This window comes from Geotrypetes seraphini, chromosome 11 (assembly GCF_902459505.1).
Source record: "Geotrypetes seraphini chromosome 11, aGeoSer1.1, whole genome shotgun sequence".
In the NCBI taxonomy this organism is placed as follows: domain Eukaryota; kingdom Metazoa; phylum Chordata; class Amphibia; order Gymnophiona; family Dermophiidae; genus Geotrypetes; species Geotrypetes seraphini.
Window position 1 is genome coordinate 8,017,507 of NC_047094.1, and position 26,106 is coordinate 8,043,612.

Sequence of the window (26,106 nt, forward strand, 5' to 3'; positions counted from 1 at the left end):
CAGCTGGCCAGATTTGACCTGGATATTCAATGCCAAGCCACGTCCAGACACCAGCATTGAATATCCCGGTGAGCGGCAGTAACTGGAAGACCTGTGGGTTTGGCTGATATGCAATGCTGTATCCGCACAGCTCAGCAGGCAAAGTTAGGGCTGCTGGTTTTGTGCTCCCAGTTGCCCAGTTAACTATGCGGGCACCGGTATTGGGTATTGCCAGTCCTGCTTTACTTCCAGGACCGCCCAACACTCACGGACAGTGCCACAGCAGTCGAGTCAATGTCAGTGGTCAGCCAGCTCAGTGGGGTTGAACCAGGCAGGAGCCTCACTGTGTTATTGGTAAGAATGGAGATGTCCAAAAAGAACACAGGGGGGTGAAGCAAGAACTTTCCCACACCTGAGTATAACATATAAAGCACCGAAAGTATAAGAGCTTGCATAACGAAACTCCAATCCTGGGCCCTCACTCTACAAATGAAGCTGAATGAGTCCAAAACAAAACTTCTCTGGCTTGGCCCAAAATGAGATCATTTCACTACCACTGCAGATCGAATTCTCAAGCAAAGTTTTGGGCGTCATTATTGACTCAACTCTCTGGTAAAAAAAAATGTTTTTTTAGTCTTCACATGCTGAGAAACGTGAGATCCTGCTTCCGCCAACAACATTTCGCTGTCCTTGTACAATCAATCGTTCTTTCCAGACTGGGCTATTGTAACTCTAAATCTAACCAAGAAAAGGCTTCAAAGACTTCAGCGGATCCAGAACACTGTGGCTAGGTTGATCTTCGCAAAAAGCAAATTTGACCATGTTTCCCCGCTTCTGTCAAAACTTCACTGGCTTCCGGTGATTTCTAGGATTCACTTTCAATGTTCCTGCCTAACATTCAAGATCCTACATGGCATTCTTCCTCCCCTAATCCCACTATCTTGGAATTCTTCACCCAAAAACTTAAACTATCTTTCCCCTTGTTAAAAGGCGTCATCTATGCAGGAAAATTAGGGAAATCTTTTTTCTTCAAAATCACTGAGCTTTGGAATAACCTTCCTGCCCTGCTGCGGAATCTGGGCTTCTTCCAGTTATTCCGAAAGCATCTGGAAACCTGGCTTTTCTCTTTATAACCACTAATTCTTATTAGGTTTTCCCCTCATTTATTAAAGTACCTGTAAACTGTGCTGAGCTCTATCTTTATGGAGAGGATGCGGTATATAAGCTTAAGGTTTAGTTTAGTTTAGACCTGGCATGGTGCCGTGTTTCAGCAGATAAACCACCTGCTTCAGGGCTCACCAATACTCTCTCGGAAGAATAATGTCAAAAGATGTCAAAGAGCAGAGCCGGCATTCGATAATATTTATTTATTTAAAAACTTAATATACCGCCTGGAGTCACAGCGGTTTCCAGATGAGCATACATAAATCAAAAACAAAAAAACAGAACAAATCATTCTTCAAAATAATATCAACACATAAAAGCAAGTATTAAAAGGAAAAAAAAAAAAGTTACAAAAATGCCCAAACAACGTTAAGAAAAACAGATCAAAAGTATGCGCCTACAAACAGCTTGGTTTTCACCATCTTCTTAAAGCTGTAGTGATCTACACATAATCTCAGTTGCCCAGTAAGCTTATTCCAATATCATGTACTGATCCCTGAAGCAGGCTCCGTGTCAGGCCTTTTTAATCTGTCGGCGCTTCGCTAATAAAAGAGTGTTTTTGATTTTATACTCGTGCGCGGGAAAGTTCTTTGTCCACCCCTAGTTCAAGAACATAAGAATTACCACTGTTGGGTCAGACCCGTGGTCCATCGTGCCCAGCAGTCCGCTCACACCGCAGCCCTCTGGTCAAAGACTAGTGCCCTAACTGAGACCAGCCCTACCTGCGTACGTTCTGGTTCAGCAGGAACTTGTCTAACTTTGTCTTGAATCCCTGGAGGGTGTTTCCCCCTATGACAGATTCCGGAAGAGCATTCCAGTTGTCTACCACTCTCTGGGTGAAGAAGAACTTCCTTACGTTCGTACGGAATCTATCCCCTTTCAACTTTAGAGAGTGTCCTCTCGTTCTCCCTACCTTGGAGAAGTTGAACAACCTGTCTTTTATCTACTTTGTCTTGAATCCCTGGAGGGTGTTTTCCCCTACAACAGACTCTGGGAGAGCGTTCCAGTTTTCTACCACTCTCTGGGTGAAGAAGAACTTCCTTACGTTCGTACGGAATCTATCCCCTTTCAACTTTAGAGAGTGTCCTCTCGTTCTCCCTACCTTGGAGAAGTTGAACAACCTGTCTTTTATCTACTTTGTCTTGAATCCCTGGAGGGTGTTTTCCCCTATGACAGACTCCAGTTGTCTACCACTCTCTGGGTGAAGAAGAACTTCCTTACGTTCGTACGGAATCTATCCCCTTTCAATTTTAGAGAGTGCCCTCTCGTTCTCCCTACCTTGGAGAGGGTGAACAACCTGTCCTTATCTACTAAGTCTATTCCCTACAGTACATTGAATGTTCGATCATGTCCCCTCTCAATCTCCTCTGTTTGAGGGAGAAGAGGCCCAGTTTCTCTAATCTAATCATCCAACCCCTTAACCATTTTAGTCGCTCTTCTCTGGACCCTTTCGAGTAGTACCGTGTTCTTCTTCATGTACGGCGACCAGTGCTGGACGCAGTACTCCAGGTGAGGGCGCACCATGGCCCGGTACAGCGGCATCGTAACCTTCTCCGATCTGTTCGTGATCCCCTTCTTTATCATTCCTAGCATTCTGTTCGGCCTTTTTGCCACCGCCGCCGCCACACATTGCGTGGACGGCTTCTGTGTGTTCTGTGAGAATGGAGCTGTCCCGGGTGATCGCAACGTCTTCACTTTGGTTTGCTAGTACAGCAAGGTTAAAAGTGTTTTCCAGCGCATGAGACTTGCTCCCGTACTGTACCTGTCTGCATATAAATCTTGTTTTTCTTTTCGTTTGTGGAGGTACAGGCTTTGCCTTCTGCTATAAGCATGGCACACTCAGTGAAGAAATATGTAGCTGTTTCCAGTTCAGTGGTACAGAAAGTGTTTTACGAGTTTTTTCTATGCTGGTGGTGAACTGTCTTGGCCTTAGGCTCTTGTCCTGTACTTTACTGCAGTTATCAGTCTCTCTCATCTTTAGGTGTTTTACCTCTCCTTAATCACTCCAGGGGTTTCTGAAGTAACTTTCTGTATATCTCACTTTTTGCCACTTGTTCTCCTGGTTGGCTAGTCAAGTTTTTTATTTGGGGTTTGTTTTTTTTTAAATGCATATGCTATCTCTATCTAGACCAGGGTTGTCCAACACCAGTCCTTGAGGGCCACAATCCAGTCGGGTTTTGAATTTGCATGGGATCTATTTGCATGCACTGCAGCCTTTGTATGCAAATAGATCTCATGCATATTCATTTGGGAAATCCTGAAAACCCGACCTAGACGTTTTCCATATAAAACCTAAATAGCATAAAATTAACATTAGAAAAATGCAGCTTTTTTCACCTCATTTGCTGGTGGACTCTTTACTCGTTCCTTCTGTATGTCAGGGTTTAAGGAAGAAAACGGACTCTAGCTGTCTGCTTTTTGGGTTTTCAGGTCTGTCGATGCTGAAGGTCTACAAAAGGTAGCAGTTCATAACCCACCCACCCCTTTCACAAAATCGTAGTGCGGCTTTTTAGCTCCGACGCTCATAGAAATCCTACGAGTGTTGGAGCTATCACCGCCGTGGCCAGCACAAAAAAACCATGCTATGGTTTTGGAAAAGGAAGGGTAAACTAGGTGCTATTCATGCACCCAAAATCAACATCTAGGACTGGCCAAAATCCAGGAACGCACGAAGAGGTTTTCTATGAAGGTCAAACAGGTGCAACTTGTAACAGACATGTATGTGTGAGGCAGGGAGTGGGTGTGCATTGGGCAGGACCAGCAACCAAATGCACGGGACGTATTCTATGAATGTTGCACACTCCGTGGAGTGTATACGATGTACCAAATTGAGCATTGTGATCTGTCTGTACCATCTGGGTGGGAGTTAAGGCTTTCCTCTTCCAGAACAGTGTCTTTCACTGTATCGGCCCCTGGGAGTGGAACAATCTTCCAGGGTACATTCGCCAGCAGCAAAATGTTCTGAAGTTTACGGAGCTAAACTAAAGTAAATCTTAAGTTTGTATACCGCATCATCTCCACAGAAGTAGAGCTCGGCACGGTTTACAGGAATTGATATAGACAGGAACTCCAAAGAAAAGACATTTTTTCTGTAAAATGAAATATAGGGTCTGAGTTTGGTTGAGGGTGGAGTGATGGTTATGGAGGCGTTTGATGGTCTGGTTTATTGATGTCTGTTAATGAGGCATCTTGTATGACTTATGCAATTTTATATTTTGATGTATGTGTGCGATTGGCCAGTTTTGGCCTTAAATGATATTCGTTGTTGATGCGACATGTATGTTATATGTAATTTGAGTTGATTTGTAAGCATGTAATTTGCTATAGTGTGTCTCTGAAGTGTTTTGTACGATAAATCTCAATTTTTTAATTTGGGTGTTAATATGTAACTCGCCCTGGATAATGGCGGGTGAGAAATAAACAAACAAATGTGCGTCTCCTATAAATAACAACTAAATGGCAGAGAAGTTGTCTCTATTGACCTGGACTCTCATTTAAACCCCCACCCCCCCTTTACAAAACCGTGAAAGTGGGTTTTAGCGCAGGCCGGCACCACTGAATGCTCTGCGCTACTCCCAACGCTCATAGAGTAATCAGATCCCAAGGTCCACCTAGACTGCCCAGTTCCACTCTTTCTGCAGTTTGCTTAAGCTCTTTCCGTGTGTAAGTAATTACGGAAGGTTTACATTCTTTTTTTTTTTTTTTCTCGTTCTCTTTTTCTCTAACAGCAGAAAACCAAGTTTGTCCAAGCCCAGTTTGATTTCTTATCACAAGATGCCACCGAGCTCCCCTTCTGTAGAGGAGATATCATTGAAGTTCTGGACTGCTCAGATCCCAACTGGTGGAAGGGACGCATCTCGGGAAGAGTCGGCATGTTTCCTCGGAATTACATTCAACCAATACACATGTGATCGACCAACCTCAGGACACTGAGCCAAATAAAAAGACATCTAGGACTTTATTTTCCCCTCCCCCTCAAAAAATAACGAAAGAACATTTAAGGTTTTTTTTTTTTTTTAAAGAAAAAATAATATTTCAGGCCTACATCTAGGAAGGGATTTCTAGTTTAAAGCGCAAGGTGTCCTATCTTGTTTATTTCCAATATGTACATATGGTGGTGTGGCTAAGACATTGCTCAAATCCAGTTTCTGTTTGTGATGAAAGCATCCTTCATCGAGGTCCGTTGACGACGGAAAGGAATCTTAGGAACTTTAAGAAGGAAACCCCCACGGATCTCACTATTTCACTCCAGCAGTGGTAATTACTGAAAGTGTGATACCAAGTAGGGTTATCAGATATTCAGGTCCTTTGATAACCAAAAATCAACCACTTAAAACAGTAAATCCTTTCCTTACTGCTGCCTTAACTCAGGAGAAGCTGGAGCATTACAAACAGGTGAGGAGAGGCCTAGTGGTAGAGTTGTTGTTTCTGTATCCACAGGCGGTGGGATCAAATCCCAGGACTGCTCCACGCAATCCCAGGACTGCTCCACGCAATCCTCCATTGTCCCTAGTACAAAATAAGAACCTGTATATATGTAAACTACTTTGAATGCATAACCACAAAAAAGCAGTGTATAAGTCCCATTCCTTTCCCCCAGATGCCACCACACTGTCACTATCTCTCCAGATGTGATGGCCTCTCTTTTAACACAAGAGCGAGGAATACCACACACCAATAGCAGGAAACCGAGAGCTAAGCAGGAATATGCAGGTGACAAGTTTCTTAAAATCACGCACTCATATAATAAGCTAACAAATCTGAGTACTGACGGGCAACCCTTAAGGGTCCCCATCTGATCACCTCGCTTTGGTAATAGAAGCTTGGAAGCTGGAAACTCTTGTCATATTTTGGGTGGTGTCCATTTAACCATTTGCTCCCCAGTTTTGAGAATCAGGCTTCTATAGCCACAGTGAGGTAGCAAGATGTGACCCTTGTGGGGGGGGGGTGTTTGCCCATCAGAATCTACCCTCCCCCAGGGCAGTTTCTTCTGAAATTTATAGAAGCCTCTGACACAGGCTGATCACCATAAATATGATAGCTATTTTCTAGAATTTTCTACAGAAGATTTTATACTGGATCTTTGTATATTTTATTGGCCTGTGTTTTTAACACATTTGTTACCTGCATAATTCTGCACGTGTCAGCCCTGAGCTTTCTCCTCTGTTCTTTGTTTCCTGTGGGGGTTTTTTAATACTAGACCATCAGGCGTCCTATAGGTTAGGGCAGGGGGTCCTCAAACTTTTTAAACAAGGGGCCAGTTCATGGTCCCTCAGACTGTTGAGGGCCAGACCGATTTTGGCCTGGCCTGAGCTCAGGGCCTGACTGGCGGCATTGCTGGCCTGCCGTTGTTTAGACAGCTAGTAACTGAGGGAGAGTAGGTGGCCGTGCTCTGGACCTGGTTTCCTACCTGCCTGCCTCAGCAGTGGCTCGGCATATCCTCGGCCCCAGCACTGCCCGTGGCTGCAGCGGGGGCGAGGGCCATATCTGGCCCACGGGTCGTAGTTTGAGGACCCCTGGGTTAGGTTCAGTGGCTGAATTCATGATTTTGGCTCAAGCTGGACAAACCCTAATAAAGAAGTTTCAGCTTGACTTAATGAGGATAGAGCAGAGTCATTTGCAAAACGGCCTAAACGTATGCAGGGTAAGGGACGGCCACGGAACAGAAGCACAAGCCTGTGGTGTTGTGTTATAAGAATACCATGGACTGGATGTTAAAGCACCGGGACTAGGGCGGCCTTGCACACTCTGTGATCCCATACACGGCAATTTGATTTAGGATGGGCTGGAGAGGGTTTCGACGGCAGCTCCGGTAATTTGGAACATGAGGACAGTTCCGAGGAGACTTCTACGGTCCACGCCACAGAAATGCCAAAAGAGAGACAATTTAAACACGAATTAATAATGCATGTGACTGTTGGGCCTACTGGATGGACCTTTCGGGCCGTTAACTGCCATCGTGTATTTATGTTACCTAAGAAACTTTATCCGCTAATGCTGAGCAGTTGTCCATTGGTCACAATGAGAAAACATGAGGCTTCAAACCAACAGAGATGTGGCTTCTTTGTTACTATGAATTTGGAGGGGGGGGGGGCAGACCACGGGAGCCAACTTTTCAAAATGATCAGGGGAGCTAAACCCAATGGAAATCACCCCTCCCCAGACAGTCAGTCACCCACAGCACCCGCAGAAGGAATGCATTGCCGTATCGACTAGAAACTGTATATATTTCATCCTCTGTTCTTCCTGGGGTTTTTCTCTTAGATTTCTGTAGCTTTAAGGAAATCTAGATTCAAAAACCAGTTCTCGGCCTTCTCTTGTTTGTTCTGCATTCTGTTAAATGCACTGGTTCTGAACTATTAATTTAAAAAGACACACCTATATGTTTAAGCATACATATATTTTAATTTGCACTGTACTTCCGTGTGCGATTAATTAAAATATGTCTGCTTATTTACGTTCCAGAACTAATTTTAAAAAATGAGGTAAGTAGGGCATTCGCTAAGAAAACAAAATCAAACATGTGAGCCGCTCAATTAGAAATAAAAGTACTGAACTTACAGAAGGAAGGAAAAAAAGCCTCAGGAATCTTGACTAATATAAAATCTGTCATTTGATCACAGGCAAATAAAACAACTCTACCTCTCTATTATACAGGCAGTCCCCAGGTTAAGAACGAATTATGTTTTCAAGGCTGTTCTTAAGTCGGATTTGTATGTAAGTCAGAACTGGTAGATTTTAAGATTCTTGCTGCTTACCCAGGCTGCTCCCAGCTGAGATGTGGCCAGGCATCATTCCTGAATCTGCTACAGGAGAAGTAGAGGAGACTATGCCATGGGAAATACTCCTCAGTGAAATCAAGTGAAGCCACAACTGTATTCTTAAGTACGAGTCGTACTTAAGTTGAGCATCTGTAACTCAGGAACTGCCTGTACTTGACTCACATAAGAGTTGCCATACTTAGACAAACCGAAGGTCCTTCAAGCCCAGTATCCCATGTAATGTCAAATGTATCTTTATTGTAAACCGCTTCGAACTTCACGGTATAGCAGTATATAAGAAATAAATTATTATTATTATCCTTTTTCCAACACTGATCAACCTAGGTCACAAGTGCCTGGCAAGATCCCAAGGTGTAGCAACATTCTAGAGCTGATATTGTGATGTCATAATGGCCACATTCCACCAATGCCTAAGAGCCAGCCTCATCAGTGATGTCACAATGGCTTGATTATTCCTATACAGGCAGTCCCCAGGTTAAGAACGAGTTATGTTTTCAAGGCTGTTCTTAAGTCAGATTTTAAGATTCTTGCTACTTACTCTGCTCCCATCTGACAAAAAGGCCAACTGTCCCCCACCAATGTTCCCTCTAAGGTTCAGCACGCACAACCACACATTGTTCTTAATGCGGCCATGTGTAGGAGCCTAGGCCACTGGAAATACTGCTCAGTGAAATGAAATGAAGCCGCATTCTTAAGTACGAGTCGTACTTAAGTTGGGTGTCTGTAACGCGGGGACTGCCTGTACTGAAAACACTAATGAAAGTTTTTCAAAATAATCGATGTAGCATAGCGCCTCTTCCTTCAGGGTAAACCAACCTCCACGTCTGAGGAAAGGGCTGTACTCTGCGTTACTGAGGAAGGAATTGCAGTTTGAACATTGAAATGGTTTAGCTCACTCTTCTCTGAGCTAGAAACATAGAAACATGATGGCAGATAAAGGCCAAATGGCCCACCCAGTCTGCCCATCCGCAGTAACCATTATCTCTTTCTCTCTCCGAGAGATCCCACGTGCCTGTCCCAGGCCCTTTTGAATTCAGACACAATGCTGGCCACTGAGGGAAGAGGTGCCATTCCACACAACTGCGAGATGTTCAGGACCGAAGACGATGAGGGCCGCTCAAGCAACATTTCTATACGAGTCACAGTTTTGGGATGATTGAATAAGTGAAGAGATTTGCTTATTTCAAAATATTTTCATGAGTGTTTTCAGTATGATAGAAAGCCAGAGGAGAAGCTTTTTATTGCCCAAGATTGAAATGGGAGTAGAGGGAGGTATCTCTGAGGGGAATGAAATGGACTTCAGCCCATATGTCTGAATGCAGCAGGAGTCTGGTTTTCAATAAGTGCCTAGCTAAGATCCCAGAGGCTTTTTCCTTCCTTCTGTAAATGTTTCTTTGTATTTGATTGCTTTAATATTATTTGAGTGGCTCATATATTCTTTGGTTTAGTTGGTTATCTTAATGTCATCGGGTTTAGTTTTGCTTTTCTTTGCTGTCCAAGGACTTTTGGTGAATTTCCAGGGCCAGGGGTAAGCCTAGCACTGGCAACCCAGCTCTGGCCCCAGGCACAAGTATTAGTGCTCTTTCGAGGACCACTCTGGAATAAGCACAGCAGAGGGAAAAAAAAAAAAAAAAAAAAGCTTTCCACCAATAATTTCCAGGGCCAAGTTTTATGATCCAGTTCAGTTTGCACTGGTTCTCATAAAGCCACACCGGACGATGGTGCTTGGAGGAGATGTATCACAAACAAAAGTTCTCCTTACAGCCACTTTTTGTATCAATCAGAAAAAAGAAAAAAAAAAAACAACCCAAAAAAGTCCCTTTTAATCCGGGTTTCTTTCTCACAATTCTGGGCAGCATTCTGGTTTCAAGAACTTATATACACAAGAGCCCTTGTGGACCAGCTGGCCCTGGGCTTTCGCTCCACTCTTTTTTAGGCTTGGCACAATTATTAGATTGAGCCCCCTGTGTCTTCAGGAAGTTCTCCCCATCTGACTACCTGAAGTATAATACCCCCACTACCTTTCTTATTTCTGGGCAGGGGGCTGGGAACCAATCCACCCTTGTTTTAATGGTCTAAGATTCCCCTCCCAAAAGTTCCCACGATCAGGGATGTGCAATGTCAGCTCACTGAATCCACTCCGGGCTTTATTTCTCCTTTTAAAGTTAGTTAGCATTACCCATCCCCCACTCACTATGCTTTGCTTGCATACAGGGATTCTGGTTTAATTTCTGCTACTAACCAATCCTCACATTCACACATCAAACTCTCGTTCATTATACAGTCCTTCATAAGGACAGAAATGTTTCTTTAAGTACTTTAGACTATTGTTATAGAACAAACTTTCATTCCCTTCCCCCACACAGTACCGTACTGACTCATGCTGCATTCAGACAAATAGTCTAAGCGGCTTCTGGGCTGCAGTCCATTTCATTCCCCTCAGAGATACCTCCCTCTACTCCCAACAGAGATTCCTCACTCTCTGAAGCTGGGTGCAAGCTATCCTCTGGAGCAGCCTTGAGCTAGCCCTGCTCATGGAGCTATTCCCTTCCAATTAGCCTCTGCTTGGGAAGTAGAGTTCTATCAGCATGGCAGTGCTGTGGAACAGGGGGTTTCTTAGCAGAAGGCAATAAGATAGAGCCCCTAGCCTTCAGTTGCCTGCTCTGTGAGGAACGTCCTTCCCTCCAGGTTCCTGATTGCTTGTGGGTATTCTCAGCTGGCCTTGATTTATTCTGCTGTGCAACTTTCACTCCTGCTCCAGCCACTTCTGCCTGTCAGCTCCACCCCTTTCCTTAACCCTTACTGTGTCAGATTACCTGACCAGAGGTTTAGCTAGAGAATTAACAGATGATTTATAAAAGGGATTATAGTGACTTGGAACAGGTATTCTGGTCTTCTCTGCCATCCCTTCTCTGTTCTGTCCTGCCTGTCTGATCTTAGCACCGGGAACAGAGTTACTAGGCAATTGCCTTAGCTTAGGAATAGGCACATTTGTTTTAGTGGCAGGGTTTAAATCAGGTTTTGAAGCCGTGACAGGAGCTTCCCTGTCACAGTATGTATGTATATATATATATTATTCAAGGAAACAAACAGGAGAAACTGGGAATGTTGCTACTCCTTGGCCAGGTACTAATGACCTAGATTTGCCACTTTGAGAACGGACTAATGGGCTTGATTGGTCTGACCCAGTAAGGCTATTCTTAGCTAATATAATAAAACGCTAGGCCGCGCATGCGCACTTCCTATGCGTGCGCTGGTTTTCCGTGAGCTGTAGAGACCCATAGGAGGTGCGCATGCGCAGCTTACAGTCTGGCCTGCTCCCTGTTGAAAGACGCAGCGGTGGCTACTCTCACGATCCCCGCCTGCGTTCCCTCCCTTCCTGTAAGTTGGCCATCCCCGCCGCCGTCGTTCCCTTGCGCACCGTACTCTCTCCGCTCTCTCTCTTCCTACCTCCCCCTGAGGCGGATGTCGGCTGCAGCGGCCCAAGTCGGATGTCGGCCGCGGTGGCTGCAGGCCGCGGCAGCCAAACCCGGAAAGCATTTTAACATGGAGTTCAGGAGGAAGGTACGGGGGGAGGAAAATACTGCACAGGGAAGTGGGGTGGGAGGGAAATGCTGCAACACACGGAAATGGAGGGGCAGAAAAGGGGTTGATGGACAGGGGAAGAGGTGCTGATGAACAGGGAGGGGGGTCAGAAAAATGAAGACAGGCCTACTGCTGGACAGGGGGAGCAGGAAGGGGGAGGTAAAACAAAGGAAGAAGGGCTTCTGCTGGATAAGGTGAGCAGTGATGGGGTGGTGGAGGACACAGGGGAGGTAAAAGGAAGGGAGAATGGACAGGGGGAGCAGGAAAGGGGTGGTAGTGGACAGCCAAGGAACAAAAAAAAAAAAAAGACAGACAGAAATACAGAAAGCGGCTAAGGAGAGAGAAAAAAAAATAAAGACAGACACACACACATATATTCTAGCACCCGTTAATGTAACGGGCTATAAGACTAGTGTTTTTATAAAACAGAAGGGTTCTAATAAAGAACACTAAAGCAGTTTACAAAATTATTGAGAGAGTTGCACAAGATAAGATGAAGCACCTAGTCAGGTTAGTGGTTAAATATTTTTTTTAAGTACGCCTTGTCTTTTGTACTGGTTAATTAAAAATCCATGTTGTCTCCTTAGAGATCACCAGAAAGTAGTTATCTCACCTCGCAAGTCCCACCTCCAGAACTGATCAAGGTCTCAGAGCTGCTAATGTAGCTTTGACTACAAAATGCTCTGTTTTATCTTTTTTTTTTTTGCATTTCAAAATAATTACACAAGAATCCACTTGTTACAGCAATTCAGAGCATAGGTATAAGTATAAGTATAATCCAGCAGAAGAAACCATTCCAGGGGTGTCCGACATTTTGGCTTCCCTGGGCCACATTGGCCGGAAAAAATGTTTCTGGGGCCGCGCAAACGCTGCAGCAAGACAGAGGAGGGAGCCGGCAAGACGGTAAACACCAGGGGGCAGCAGAGCAAAACACCGCATCGCCCTCGACCGGGGCCGCACAAAATACGTCAGGGGGCCGCAGGTTGGACACCCCTGATTTAGACATAAATATAGACAAAATAGACAAAATACAAAATTTCATAATAGTTTTAGCGATAACAATTGGTGCTCTTCCTTAGACCCCTAAAGATTCCAATGGAGAAACAAAGAAATTGATGAGACAAGGAGGAAAACAATTCAAGTATAATTAACCAATTAGGAAAAAGCTTAACGGGTCATTTCGGCTTAAATTTTTTATACAACCCTATTATAGTCATTTAATTTTTTATGTATCCAAAAAATTACGGAGCTGCTCCGGCGTGAAAAACACATATTTAGTTCCAACATATTAAATATGGCATTTACAGGGATAACTTAATTAAAAAGTAGCTCCCTATTTTTATTGTCTCTTCCTGCACTGCCAAAAATAACTTTCTACGTTTCTGAGTCACCTTTGTGACGGCTGGGAAGATCCAGATTTTTTGTCCAAGAAATAAACTTTGAGAGGATTGAAAAAAGGCCTTGCTCTGTTTTATCTTTCTTCCTGTCCATCCCTTAGACCCACACCAAAATGATTTCATCTCTCTGAGACTTGCTATAACTGAGATCCTTCTCTCTCTCACTTATAGATTTCGGCAGTTGGAACCCAAGCATAGTACCGGGTAGAACTTTGGCTTCTTGCCCAGAAATAGCTAAGAAGAAAAAATTTAAATGATTCAAAAATAGCTAAGAAGAAAAAATTTAAATGATTCAGACGTTCAAATACTTGAAAGGTATTAACGTAGAACAAAATCTTTTCCAGAGAATGGAAAATGGTAAAACCAGAGGACATAATTTGAGGTTGAGGGGTGGTAGATTCAGGGGAAATGTTAGGAAATTCTACTTTATGGAGAGGGTGGTGGATGCCTGGAATGTGCTCCCGAGAGAGGTGGCGGAGAGTAAAACGGTGATGGATGAACACAGAAAATAATATTAAATATTGAACTAAGGCCAGTACTGGGCAGACTTGCACGGTCTGTGTCTGTATATGGCCATTTGGCGGAGGATGAGCTGGGGAGGGCATCAATGGCTGGGAGGGTGTAGATGGGCTGGAGTAGGTTTTAACGGAGATTTCGGCAGTTGGAACCCAAGCACAGTACTGGGTAGAGCTTTGGATTCTTGCCCAGAAATAGCTAAGAAGAAAAAATTTAAATTGAATCAGGTTGGGCTGACTGGATGGACCATTCGGGTCTTTATCTGCCGTCATCTACTATGTTATTGCGTTTTCATGCATAATAGTGTGCTTTATTCGCGTTTTTACAAACTGTGCATATTCCCTGCTTGCTATACAAGGTGGGCGTGCTGTACCAGTGTATTTATACTAAGACATACTAATTACAAAATTAGCACCTTTATTTATAAGGCTTTTTCTTTATCGTTTTCTTTATCGTTTTAATTAGTGTCTTTGAAAACAAAGGGCTCCTCTCACAAGTCTGCGTTAGGCTTTTATATCGCTGACCGTGGCGGTATTAGCTCTGATCCTCAAACGAATTCTATGAGTGTCGGAGCTAATACCACTGCAGCCGGCGATAAAAAAGCCTTACGCGGCTTTGTAAAAACAGGGGGTTGGGGCTAAACTACTATAAGTGGACATTATACGAGGAGGGGGGGGGGGTGCTGAAAAGTTCTCAGCCCAACCAACCCACTTCCTCAGTTCCGAGCGTTATTTTGCCACTGGAGCTGCCAATTTGCAGAAACGAAATTCTCCGTTTTGACATTGTTTACATAGAAACATAGAATATGACGGCAGAAAAGGGCTATAGCCCATCAAGTCTCCCCACTCTAATGACCCACCCCCCTGACTTTACTCCCTTAGAGATCCCACGTGAATGTCCCATTTTCTCTTAAAATCTGACACGCTGCTGGCCTCAATCACCTGCAGAGGTAGACTGTTCCAATGATCGACCACCCTTTCTGTGAAGAAGTATTTCCTGGAATCACCACGAAATTTCCCTCCCCTGATTTTCAGCGGATGCCCTCTGGTGGTCGAAGGACCTATAGGACAGAAGATATCATCTTCCACCTCGATACGGCCCGTAACATATTTGAACGTCTCAATCATATCCCCCCTCTCTCTTCGTTCCTCTAGTGAGTACAGCTGCAATGTATTTAGCCTTTCTTCATACGTGAGATCCCTGAGCCCCGAGACCATCCTGGTGGCCATTCGCTGAACCGACTCAATTCGCCGCATATCTTTCTGGTAGTGTGGTCTCCAGAATTGAACACAATGCTCCAAATGAGGTCTCACCATGGATCTGTACAGTGGCATTATCACTTCAGGTCTCCTGCTGACAAACCCCTACGGATACAACCCATCATTTGCCTTGCCTTGGAGGAAGCCTTTTCCACTTGATTGGCAGCCTTCATGTCATCACTAATGATCACCCCTAAATCACGTTCCGCCGTGGTCCTAGCCAAGGTCTCACCATTTAGTGTGTAAGTTCTGCATGGATTTCTCTTACCCAGGTGCATTACTTTACACTTTTTAGCATTAAAGCATAGCTGCCAAGTTGATGACCACCAGATCATTGATTGAACCATATCCACGTCATTCTCTTCTTGGTCGGGTAGTATAAAGAGCTTCAATCTCTGGTAACCAGAGCTGGTATTATGACATCATAATGCCCCATTTCACCAATAAGAGCCAACCTCATCAGTGATGTCACAATGGCTTGATTGCCCTATAATTGAATAACTTTTCAGCATCCCCTAGTATGTAATAAAAGTTCTTAGCCCAACCATCCAACTTCCTAAGAGCTGAAAAGAGCGTTATCTTATTTTGTCAAGTGTCAATTTGCAGAAATGAAATTCTAAGTTTTGACCTTGTTTCAGATCATTGATCCATATCCACATCATTCTCTTCTAGGTTGGACTGAGAACTTTTCGGCACCCTCTCGTATGCTTGGGTGCGTTATACCGGTTTATTTTTATATAGACATGCAATGTGCCTACATAATATCTGTGTGCACATTATATGCATGGGTGCAGTATGGGCCAGATTCTGTATAGTGCAACCAAAGTTGTGCGAGCAGTCTGGGCACATTACCGATTTGTACATGTAACAATTGTTTAATGAAGCAAGCCGTACCAATAATTGGCCAGTAAAACTTAATAATTGATGCACAATAATAATTGGCACAAATTAGAAGCTATGCACACAACTATGTAAGCATGTCCTATAAAGTGGTGCATGCAAATTCTAGTGCGTGAATCTCATAAGGGGGCGTGGCCAGGGGAGGAGCATTGGCACATCATGGGCATTCCTAAAAGTCAGGCACAATGTTATAGAATGTGCTCGGTCCATGCACAACATAGGCACAGGGATTTAGGCCTGGATTTCATGGAAGTGTCTAGAAGTTAGTCACATGTACGGATGCTAAGCATGATCCTGCAGTATAAACTGCATGCAACTTCTGAAGAGTTTTATAGAATCACGCTAAGTGCTGTCTTTGTTGGTACGGATTTTTTAGGCATCATATACAGGCAGTCCCCGAGTTACAGACGTCTGACTTAAGTACGACTCGTACTTAAGAACATGGTCACGGCTTCATTTGATTTCACTGAGCAGTATTTCCAGTGGCCTAGACTCCTACACTTCTCCTGCAGCAGATTCAGGAATGATGCATGGCCATATTAAAAACATGCTGTACCTTCGAGGGAATACTGGTAGGGACGGTTGACTCTTTAGTCAGCTGGGAGCAGCCTGGGTAAGCAGCAAGAATCTTAAAATCTATCTACCAGTTCTGAGTTACGAACAAATCTGACTTAAGAACAGCCTTGAAAACATAACTCGTTCTTAACTTGGGGACTGCTTGTATAGGAATAATCAAGCCATTGTGACATCATTGATGAGGCTGGCTCTTAGGCATTGGTGGAATGTGGCATTATGACATCACAATATCAGCTCTAGAATGTTGCTACACCTTGGGATCTTGTGACCAGGGTTGACCAGTGTTGGAAGCAGGACACTGGGCTTGAGGGACCTTTGGTCTGTCCTAGTATGGCAACTCATATGTTCTTATGTGAGTCAAGTACAGGCAGACCTGAGTTACAGATGCCCGACTTGTACTTAAGAACATGGTCACGGCTTCATTTGATTTCACTGAGCAGTATAGACTTCTCCTGCAGCAGATTCAGGAATGATGCAGGGCCACATTAAGAACAGTGTGTGGTTGTGCATGCCTTGCCTTAGAGTAGGGGTATCCAACCTGCGGCCCCCGTGAAGGATTTTGTGTGGCCCCAGTCGAGGGTAATGCAGTGTTTTCCTCTGCTGCCCCTGGGTGCGTACTGTCATGCCGGCTCCCTCCTCCGTCTTTCTGCAGCGTTTGCGCATTTGTGAGGCCCCAGAAACATTTTTTTTTCAGCCAATGCGGCCCAGGGAAGCCAAAAGGTTGGACACCCCTGCCTTAGAGGGAACACTGTGGCCCTTTTGTCAGCTGGGAGCAGAATCTTAAAATCTACAAGTTCTGAGTTACATACAAATCCGACTTCAGCTTTAAAAACGTAACTCGTTCTTAACCCGGGGACTGCCTGTATAGAATATGGCCCTAGGAGGCTCATTTTCAAAAAAATGCAGATGTCCCGAAAATGGCATAAACTGACACTTGGATGTTTGGATCACCAAAACATCCAAGTTCCGTAGTTTCCAGTGTGATATTGGTTACCCTTGTACCCCTGCTCTGCTGGCATGAAAAGCGTTACCCACTTCACCAGCCAACATGACCAGCAATGAAAGTTCTTCACCTGGCTGCAGTTGAGAAAAGAAGAAATACCAACTTCTATCTTAACCTTCTCAACATTTTTCTTCCCGTCTCAACAACTGTTCAAACATTATAGTACTCTCTCCCACATTTCCTTCAAATTTTCAGCCCCTCCCAACTCTTATCACCATTCCCTACCCCATAACATGTCTTCCCATCTAAGCAGCACCCAACAGCTAATACATCCAATGATCAAGTGGGCTACTGATGATGAGAAAACAGAACTATAAGGGAATATTTTGAGATCAAATCATTTCGGATTTCAGTGGAGTCCTTGATTAAGTCTACATTCGATTACTGCAACCTAGCATTGGCCATCTGCTCTAAATCTCTTATTAATCGACTAGAGTTGGCTCAAATTAAGCAGTAAGATTAATATTTGCTTTATGAACATTTGAACATCTACAACCTTATTAAAGTAGACTTCATTGGTTACCTTTGGAAGCTGGACTAAAATTCAAGTTAGGAGTTACAGTTTAGAAGACCTTAACGGGAAATGTTCCTGATTATCTGACAAAACTAGTGTTCTTATTGTATAACCGTCTTTCTAAATATCAAATGAGAAATTCTTTTCAATTGAAATTTCCTATTAGACAATTTTCTTTGTCAAATTGGTATCAACTGGTTATTTTTTATGGTTTATGTTTTATTAAAACTTGTTTTACCTCTTGTTCTTATGACACGTCCAAGTGGTTTACAAATATACTTTATATCGAAAGGTGCTCTACTTTAAACTAGGACAGATCTAAACAGTTCATAACAAGATTTACAACATTCACCCTTACTTGCAAATTCCAAATCTCTTGCATCTGCTGTGTACTACAAGATTTTGACTAACGAACCCATTTCTCTATTATATATGGATTATTGCAGACATAACCGAATCCTCCCCAAACGCTTCACGAAAATAAAAGGTTTTCAGCATAGTTTTAAATGCTTTCCTATTTACTACCAGCCTCAAATCCCATGGTAGATGATGCCACAATTATGGGGCAATAAAATAAAAAGCTTTATTTCTAGTTGGTTCCCATCTTGCCCTGCTTGCTGGAGGAAGAAGTAATCTATTATCCTGGAGTGATCTCAGCGTTCTAGCCAGTGTATAATGAATTGTCAAAGTATGAAGATAATCAGGTTACTGAAAGAATAACGCCCTATCCCTTCCCCCCCTTTACAAAAGCACGCTACAGAGGTAACAGCTCCAACACTCATATAATTCCTTTGAGCATCGGAGCTGTTACCGCCGTGGCCAGCGCTAAAAACACTAGCACGCTTTTGTAAAACAGGGCTATGTGTACGAATTAATTTTAAATTGAATTCTGTAGAAAACTGGCAACCAATGAAATTGGAAACAAAGTAGGGTTAACTCTGTCAAATATCTTATTGTAACCCAATAATTTAATGGCAGTATTTTGAATGGTGTGTAATCTTGTAAGACCCACATTTGTGATATTACAGTAATCTGATTTAGAAATTACTAATGCATGAATGAGAGTATTCAAAGTTTGTTCTTTAAAATATCCTCTAATTGCCCGTAATGCTCTCAAGGAATAAAAACCCACCTTCACTAAAGCTGAAATTTGACCTTCACAACTTAATTGATAATCCACAAGTACACCCAGATACTTAAATGTCTGCAGTGATGGAACCTTTTTTTCAATATTGAGAACTAATTTATGATCTATAAGACTTTGGGCTATTGCTATAAGGCCATCTTTAATTGATGTCAGATCAAGCTGAACTGGATCAATTTTAGCAACAATAAGTATATCGTCAGCATAGCAATACGGTATACTCGAAATCCAGATTCCTGAATTATGGTAATCAACAGTGCAATATACTCCTTATACTGTGGTATTACAGAAAAAGAACGCATGAGACCCCAATTACCACAAAACGCGACTGCAAGACTAATTCTCAAAAGGAATCACTAGGAGAGGGCCACCCCAATGGGGTGAGGTGGGTGGGTTTGGGGATAGCTTTTCTTAGAAATTTTAAGAATATCCTTTGCATTGTGACGATATTGTTTGTGAACAGACTTGTTAGAATTTATTTTCTCACCTGCTTAAATGTATGTTTAATATACAAAATTTTAATAAAGTTTTGGAACTTAAAAAATACGAGAGGGCGAGTGCACTATAAGAATAACTGCCAGTTCAAGGTAGCCTGCGTGGTCCACAAAGCGATCTATGGAGAGAACTTCCGATATTAAAGTCCCAAACTCCTTCTTCAATTCATGTGAATCGCAACGCTTCAAACTACCCTTCCCATCACCTCGGCAAGTATGGCGGAAGAAGATGCTTGAGGCTACCTTTGAATACTAAGGCTCCCTCATTTGGAACAAATTACTAACGCACCTAAGACAACCCTTCTTGACTTCAGGAAGAAGCAAGGCATATCTCTTCTCCTCCACCCCTTCCTCGTAATAACCACCTCTCATTCTAACAATGTAACTTTCAAAATTTATCTAAATCTTATTGTAAATTGCATTGATTACTTGTAGAAAATTGCGGTATATAAGACACCGTATTGTATTGCATTGTATAAATATTAAACAGCATCAGCAAAAGTGCAGAATCCTGTGGCACTCCACATGATAATTGAAACTTTTTTGACACAGTTGCTTTCCCTTCATCTGAGAAGATCTAAACCAATCCAGAACTATAGAGGATAATCCAATAGTCCTCAATATGTCTACGAATAATTTATAGAAACATGATGGCAGATAAAGGCCAAATGGTCCATCCAGTCTGCTCAGCTGCAGTAACCATTATCTCTTCCTCTCTCTAAGAGATCCTATGTGCCTATCCCAGGCTTTCTTGAATTTAGACACAGTCTCTGTCTCCACCACCTCTTCCGGGAGACTGTTCTACACATCTACCACCCTTTCTGTAAAAAAAAGTATTTCCTTACATTATTCCTGAGCTTATCACCTCTTAACTTCATCCTATGCTTTCTCATTCCAGAGCTTCCTTTCAAATGAGACTCGACTCATGCGCATTTATGCCACGTAGATATCATATCTCCCCTCTCCCGCCTTTCCTCCAAAGTATACAGATTGAGATCTTTAAGTCTGTCCCCATATGCCTTAGCTTCCTCCATCCGTTTTATATCTTTTTGAAGGTGCGGCCTCCAGAATTGCACACAATATTCTAAATGAGGTCTCATCAGAGTCTTGTCCAGGGGCATCAAGACCTCCATTTTCCTAATGGCCAAACCTCTTCATGATCTACTAAATCGAATGCAGCTGCTAAGTCAAATAGAGCAGCTGATGCCAAATAGCCATTGTTTCACTAAGGAAACAACACACCAAAGTTTCTGTACTATGACCTGTGTGGAATCCTGTTTTGAATGAAGTAGGTAAGTTTTCTCCATATATTCTACACGTTGTTCCAACACAAATTGTTCTATTACTTTACTAAGAAAGCATAAATTTGATATAGGGCGATATCTTTGCAGAAGTATTGGATCCAAGTTTCTAGATTTAAGTATAGATGTTATATGAGTGTCTTCATCTCTCAGGAAACATTCCTTTATCCAAACTTTGCTTGCTCATAATTAATACAAATGGCAACAAACAATGCCGATCCATCTGAATCCATTTTATTGGCATAGGATCATTTTTAATCTTAATTACCAATTTAGATTAATGAATTAATGAGCAATTTTGAAAGGATGCTAATCTAGCTTTAAAGATGTTGTTTGTTTCTTCTTCTTCTAAAATCTTTTTTCCTGGCTGGGCGATTGACAACAATTGTCGCAAAACAATAACCTTTTCTTCAAAGAATTCTCCTACAGCATCTGGTGAAAGAATCTGCGTTTGAACGTATGAATTCTCATTACAAGTCACCGAATAAAAAATTGAAAATAACTGATTACCGCTATTGTTACTATTTTGAATTTGTTGAGATAAGTCTTTTCTGCTAATTTCAGTTCTTTATTATAAAAATACCTTTCTTGTCTGAGTCTCTTTAATACGTTTTCTGTTTTGTGTTTACGCCAAAGGCCTTCTATATGCCTTAATTGTCTTTTATAGGTTCTTAATTCTTCATTGTACCATCTTTTATGGTTCTACTTAGACTGTTTAATTTCAACTAAAGGAGTAATTCGATCTATTCCATACCTGTAACTCCTGCTCTGAAGAAAAAGAAATAAATTCCTGAGGAAAAGCTGTGCAGATAGGTGGAATAATTTCTGGGTCAATTCTCTTAAGATTACAAGAAAAGATTGTTTGTTTTTGGAACCAACTTCCTTTGGGATAGTTTGGTGTCTAGAAAAGGCATTATGAAATGTTGGACCTCTGATGCACCACCGGGGTTTTGGATGTGCATCAATTGGCCTGTTGGGAAGCCAGAGATGCGAAGGGTTCTCGGAAAGGGGAACAGAGATTCTTGGAAATTTGGGACCCGTACCTGCGGCAGTTGCACCCCAGGGGCCGTAGTCTTCTCCTGAATGGCTTTGGAGGGAGGTGGTGAGGGAGGGGGGGGGGAAGACAGGTTGGGGGGGCTTGGGGAAGTTGGGGGGGCTGGTTGCGAGTGAATGACCCCCAGGGAGGAGGAGGCTTCGGGTGCTGGGGTTTTTTTTTTTTTTGTGAAGTTTGTTTCCTGGATATACTTTGTGGCCCTATAGGATGGAATCTGTTTTTGATGTTATGTTCATTGGGGGGGAGGGTTGGGGGTGGCAGCTTTTGAGGATGGGCTTGTAGAGTAGTATGGTTGGTTGGGGGGGGGCTGGTTCTTGGCCATGTTCTTCTGGTAGCACTTGGGAATTATCAGAACACAGATTCCCAGTTTATCTTGGGTTTGTTGGGCTATTCCCACAGTTCAGAAGTTGTTGGGGGGCGGGGGGTGGGGGGAGGGGTTTGGAGATTGTTTGGTGATGTACTTGTTGTACTTGTATTCTGCTTTTGATATAACTTGAATAAAATTGTTTCAACACTAAAATCTTTTCTGTTTCCATCATGATTGATTTAAATTGGGATTAATTAGGCTATGTAAATTTTGTTTTAAATCTCCAATTCCTGGACAATTTGGGCTGGTTTATATTTCTGCCATCCAGTGGTGGTGTAAGGGATGGCAGGGGGGCAACCGCCCCGGGTGCCGTCATGTTAGGGGCGCCGGCACCTCTCCACTCCTACTCGCCAGGCTCGCGCCCTCTTCCCCTCCCCCTCCTCCCGGTACCTCTTAAAATCTTCACCAGCACAAGCAACTTCTCCAGCCCACTGCTCACGCCGGCCTGGCTCCCTTTTGAAATCGCTTTCGGGTCACGGGGCCAGGAAGTGACGTCAGAGGGGAAGACAGTGCAAGCAGCAGGCTGGAGAAACTGCTCGTGCTGACGAAGATTGAAAGAGGGATGGGCCTGGTTGTGGCCCTAAGGGACAGGGAAGGAGCGAGGGAGTGAAGAGGAGGGCGCTACCACCCTCGGCGTCTCCTTCTCTTGCTACACCACCGCTGTTATCCATCCTTGAACTCTTTAGGTAAAGGTGGAACAGAAAAAACTTGGTAAGATAAGATGTACAGGTGACACCAGACTGTGTTTCACCTGAAGTACATCAAAAGGCAAACTAAGTGGCAGCGAATATTTCATGGTCTCTTTTCTTAATTTAGCAAGCCAGTAAGTCGGGGAGAAAATATATGTTGCTTCTGTCTCAAAGACTTAAATATATCAACTTGCTAATCCTCGCTTCCTTCTGGCAATTACTTTAATTTCTCTGGGATAAAAGAACTCTCCCAGACAATTTCTTGTGCAACAACAGGGTTGGTACAAACAATTATTTGTACGGTGCAAGTTGTACCACTAATTTGCTTTCAGTAATTTTGCCACCAGCACTTGGTAGAGAAGAATTTAGGAGAACCACTTCAGTTTCTGTCATCAACACCAGGTATTCATACTCATTGCATCAATGTATTAGGAAGGCCTCGGCAGTAGAGAAAAACATACATCGGGGATTCCTCTGGTAATAATTTCAAAGAAGCACTCAAAAAAACATGTCCAGAGCCAGGAAACAACAAGGGTGTGGTGGAAGCATGATTCTAGACATCTCCCAGGGGATCCCCAGAGCTTTGGAAAGCCAGATAAAGGAAATGCCCCTGCCCGGCGAATGGCAACATGCCAGGAATTTATTTCTGGTGATGTTTTTTGTGCGTTGGAGTCTGCTGCCGCTTTAATCCATCTTTATGAGAAAAAGAGATAACGCGAAAATTGTATTTATTCACATCTGTAAACATAGAAACATAGAAATAGACGGCAGATAAGGGCCACGGCCCATCCAGTCTGCCCAACCTAATGACCCTCCCCTACCTTTCTCTGTGAATAGATCCCACGTGTCTATCCCATTTGGCCTTAAAATCGGGCACGCTGCTGGCCTCAATCACCTGTAGTGGAAGACTATTCCAGCGATCAACCACCCTTTCAGTGAAAAAGAATTTCCTGGTATCACCTCGTAGTTTCCCGCCCCTGATTTTCAACGGATGCCCTCTTGTTGTCGTGGGACCCTTGAAAAAGAAGATATCTTCCTCCGCCTCGATGCGGCCCGTAAGATACTTGAACGTCTCGATCATGTCTCCCCTCTCTCTGCGCTCCTCGAGCGAGTATAGCTGCAATTTGTCAAGCCGTATAACAAATTTGTATCTAGCTTAAAAAAACAAAACAAAAAAAACACCCACCTAGATAAATAAAAAAATGTAACACATATGCAAGGCAGAGTAAGTGTCGCATATCCAGAGACTGAGGTAAACTATGACCACTTTCGACTAATTAAATTTTCTGTGGGTGCAGCAGGGCTTGATTTAAGATTTCGGTGCTCATGGCCAGGATTGGAAAGCAAGTATTCATTAACGCACATTCTTTTTGTTAACACGCCTTCAAAAAGTTCTAACACGCTGATTTTACATGCATTAACCCACAAATTAACATGTGAACAAACGACTTGGCTCTAATAATCACTTTGGAAACTAAACCCCTCTTCTCTTAAACTGCGCTAGAAGTTTTGCAGCGCTGAATGGATAGGGACTCTATGAACATTGGGAGCAGTGCAGTTTAAGAGAAGAGACCCTAAGCCAGGGGTGTCAAAGTTCCTCCTCGAGGGCCGCAATCCAGTCGGGCTTTCAGAATTTCCCCAATGAATATGCATGAGATCTATTAGCATACAAGGAAAGCAGTGCATGCATATAGATCTCATGCATATTCATTGGGGAAATCCTGAAAACCCGACTGGATTGCGGCCCTCGAGGAGGGATTTTGACACCCCTGCCCTAAGCCATTCTAGTTTACATCTGTTTTCTAGGTTTATGTATTATGCTTACATTATTGTAAACCAAGTTGAGCTCCTTTTGGTTGAAGACCCGGTCTACAAAATTAAGTTTTAGTTTCGTTTTTAGTTTAAACCAAATATGCAAATGTACAAAATGAATATATGCAAATATGCAAAGTGCAAAATGAATTGGAAAAACAACATTTTTTCCACGTGAAAAGCCATTACTTCATCCTGCTTCTTCTTCTAATGGGGTTCACTTTATGAGAATTTTTACCACATTATTCTCTTCCGGTGTGATCTTCTGGTTGGCAGAGGGTAGTGGTCAATGAAGATTGCTCAGAGGAAAGGGATGTTACCGGGGGTGTGCCTCAAGGTTTGTTTTTTTGGATCTGCTCTTTTTAACAATTTTGTATGCATTATTGCTGAAGGGTTGTCTGGTAAGATTAGCCTTTTTGCAAATGATACCAAAAATTTGCAATAGAGTAATCCTGATGGCTTGGATATGTTGAAGGACCTAGTGAAGCTTGAGGAATGGTCCAACATTTGGCAACTAAGATTTAATGCTAAGAAATGCAAGGTGGTGCATTTGGGCTGCAAAAACCCGAGGGCATGGTACAGTTTAGAGGGTGAAGAACTTTTGTGTATGAAAGAGGAGTGGGACTTGGGGGTGACAGTCGGTGATGCTCTAAAGGTGGCCAAAGAGGTTGAAAAGGCAACAGAGAAAGTTAGAAGGATTCTAGGGTGCATAGGGAGAGGAATAGCCAGAAGGAAAAAGGAGGTATTGATTCCTCTGTATAAGGCTCTGATGAAGGCAGATAAAGACCATATGGCCTATTCAGTCTGTCTATATATGCCATCTACCTTGCATTTCTTAGCGTTAACTCTTAGCTGCCAAATTTCGGCCCATTTCTCAAGCTTCCTCATGTTATTTACACCATCAGAGGTGTTTACTCTATTGCAGATTTTTGTATCATCCGCAAAGAGGAAAATCTATAAACAGCACTGGGTGGTTGCATGACAACTGAGCTGACCAGTACCTACAAGTTAGACGCCATTAGGTGTCGCTTATAGAATCAGGCCCAAAGTGTCCCAAAAGAGTGAAATTCCTGACCCATGTAGGCTTTAAAAATGCTAAAACCTCATCTATGTCGGGGGAAAATCTTTTCACGGCCGCTGGAACTGAGGCTGAGCGGTCACTCTAGCACCCCCCGAGGGTTGAGGGCACAGAACAAGACAAGGGGTAGTTGTTTCTCTTCAGGCAGGATATGCTGTCTTCCTGTTCCAGGTCATTTACAGAGGAAATTCTTCATTACATAAAGAGGACCGTGGCCCCGCCTCGTTCTGCCCTCAGTCACGCCCACACAGAAACCTTGTCTCTTCCTCCCTGAATGCACAGCTGCATCTGAAGGGCCTCTGAGAAATTGCAAATGCAATGATATCGCACGCATCATGCGCGCATGTGTGTGACGTCATTGTGTCGCATCCACGCATGCTCTGAGAAATTGCAAAAGCAATGATGTCGCACGCATCATGCGCGCATGTGTGTGACGTCATTGTGTCGCATCCACGCATGCTCTGAGAAATTGCAAATGCAATGATGTCGCAC

The 26,106-nt window shown here is 43.2% G+C and overlaps 1 protein-coding gene across 5 annotated transcripts in view; it reads left to right on the plus strand.

Moving 5' to 3' along the window:
• The window catches only part of GRAP (GRB2 related adaptor protein), a 97,129-nt gene extending 91,920 nt beyond the window's left edge, over positions 1 to 5,209 (plus strand). For 3 of the 5 annotated variants that reach the window (XM_033963737.1, XM_033963735.1, XM_033963738.1), the window contains one exon: positions 4,872 to 5,209. In XM_033963737.1, coding sequence (XP_033819628.1) covers positions 4,872 to 5,054 — 183 coding nt within the window. In that variant the 3' untranslated portion in view covers positions 5,055 to 5,209. The remainder of the gene's footprint in view (positions 1 to 4,871) is intronic. The other 2 variants (XM_033963736.1, XM_033963739.1) reach the window with 1 other exon arrangement.
• The last annotated feature ends 20,897 nt before the right edge of the window (positions 5,210 to 26,106 follow it).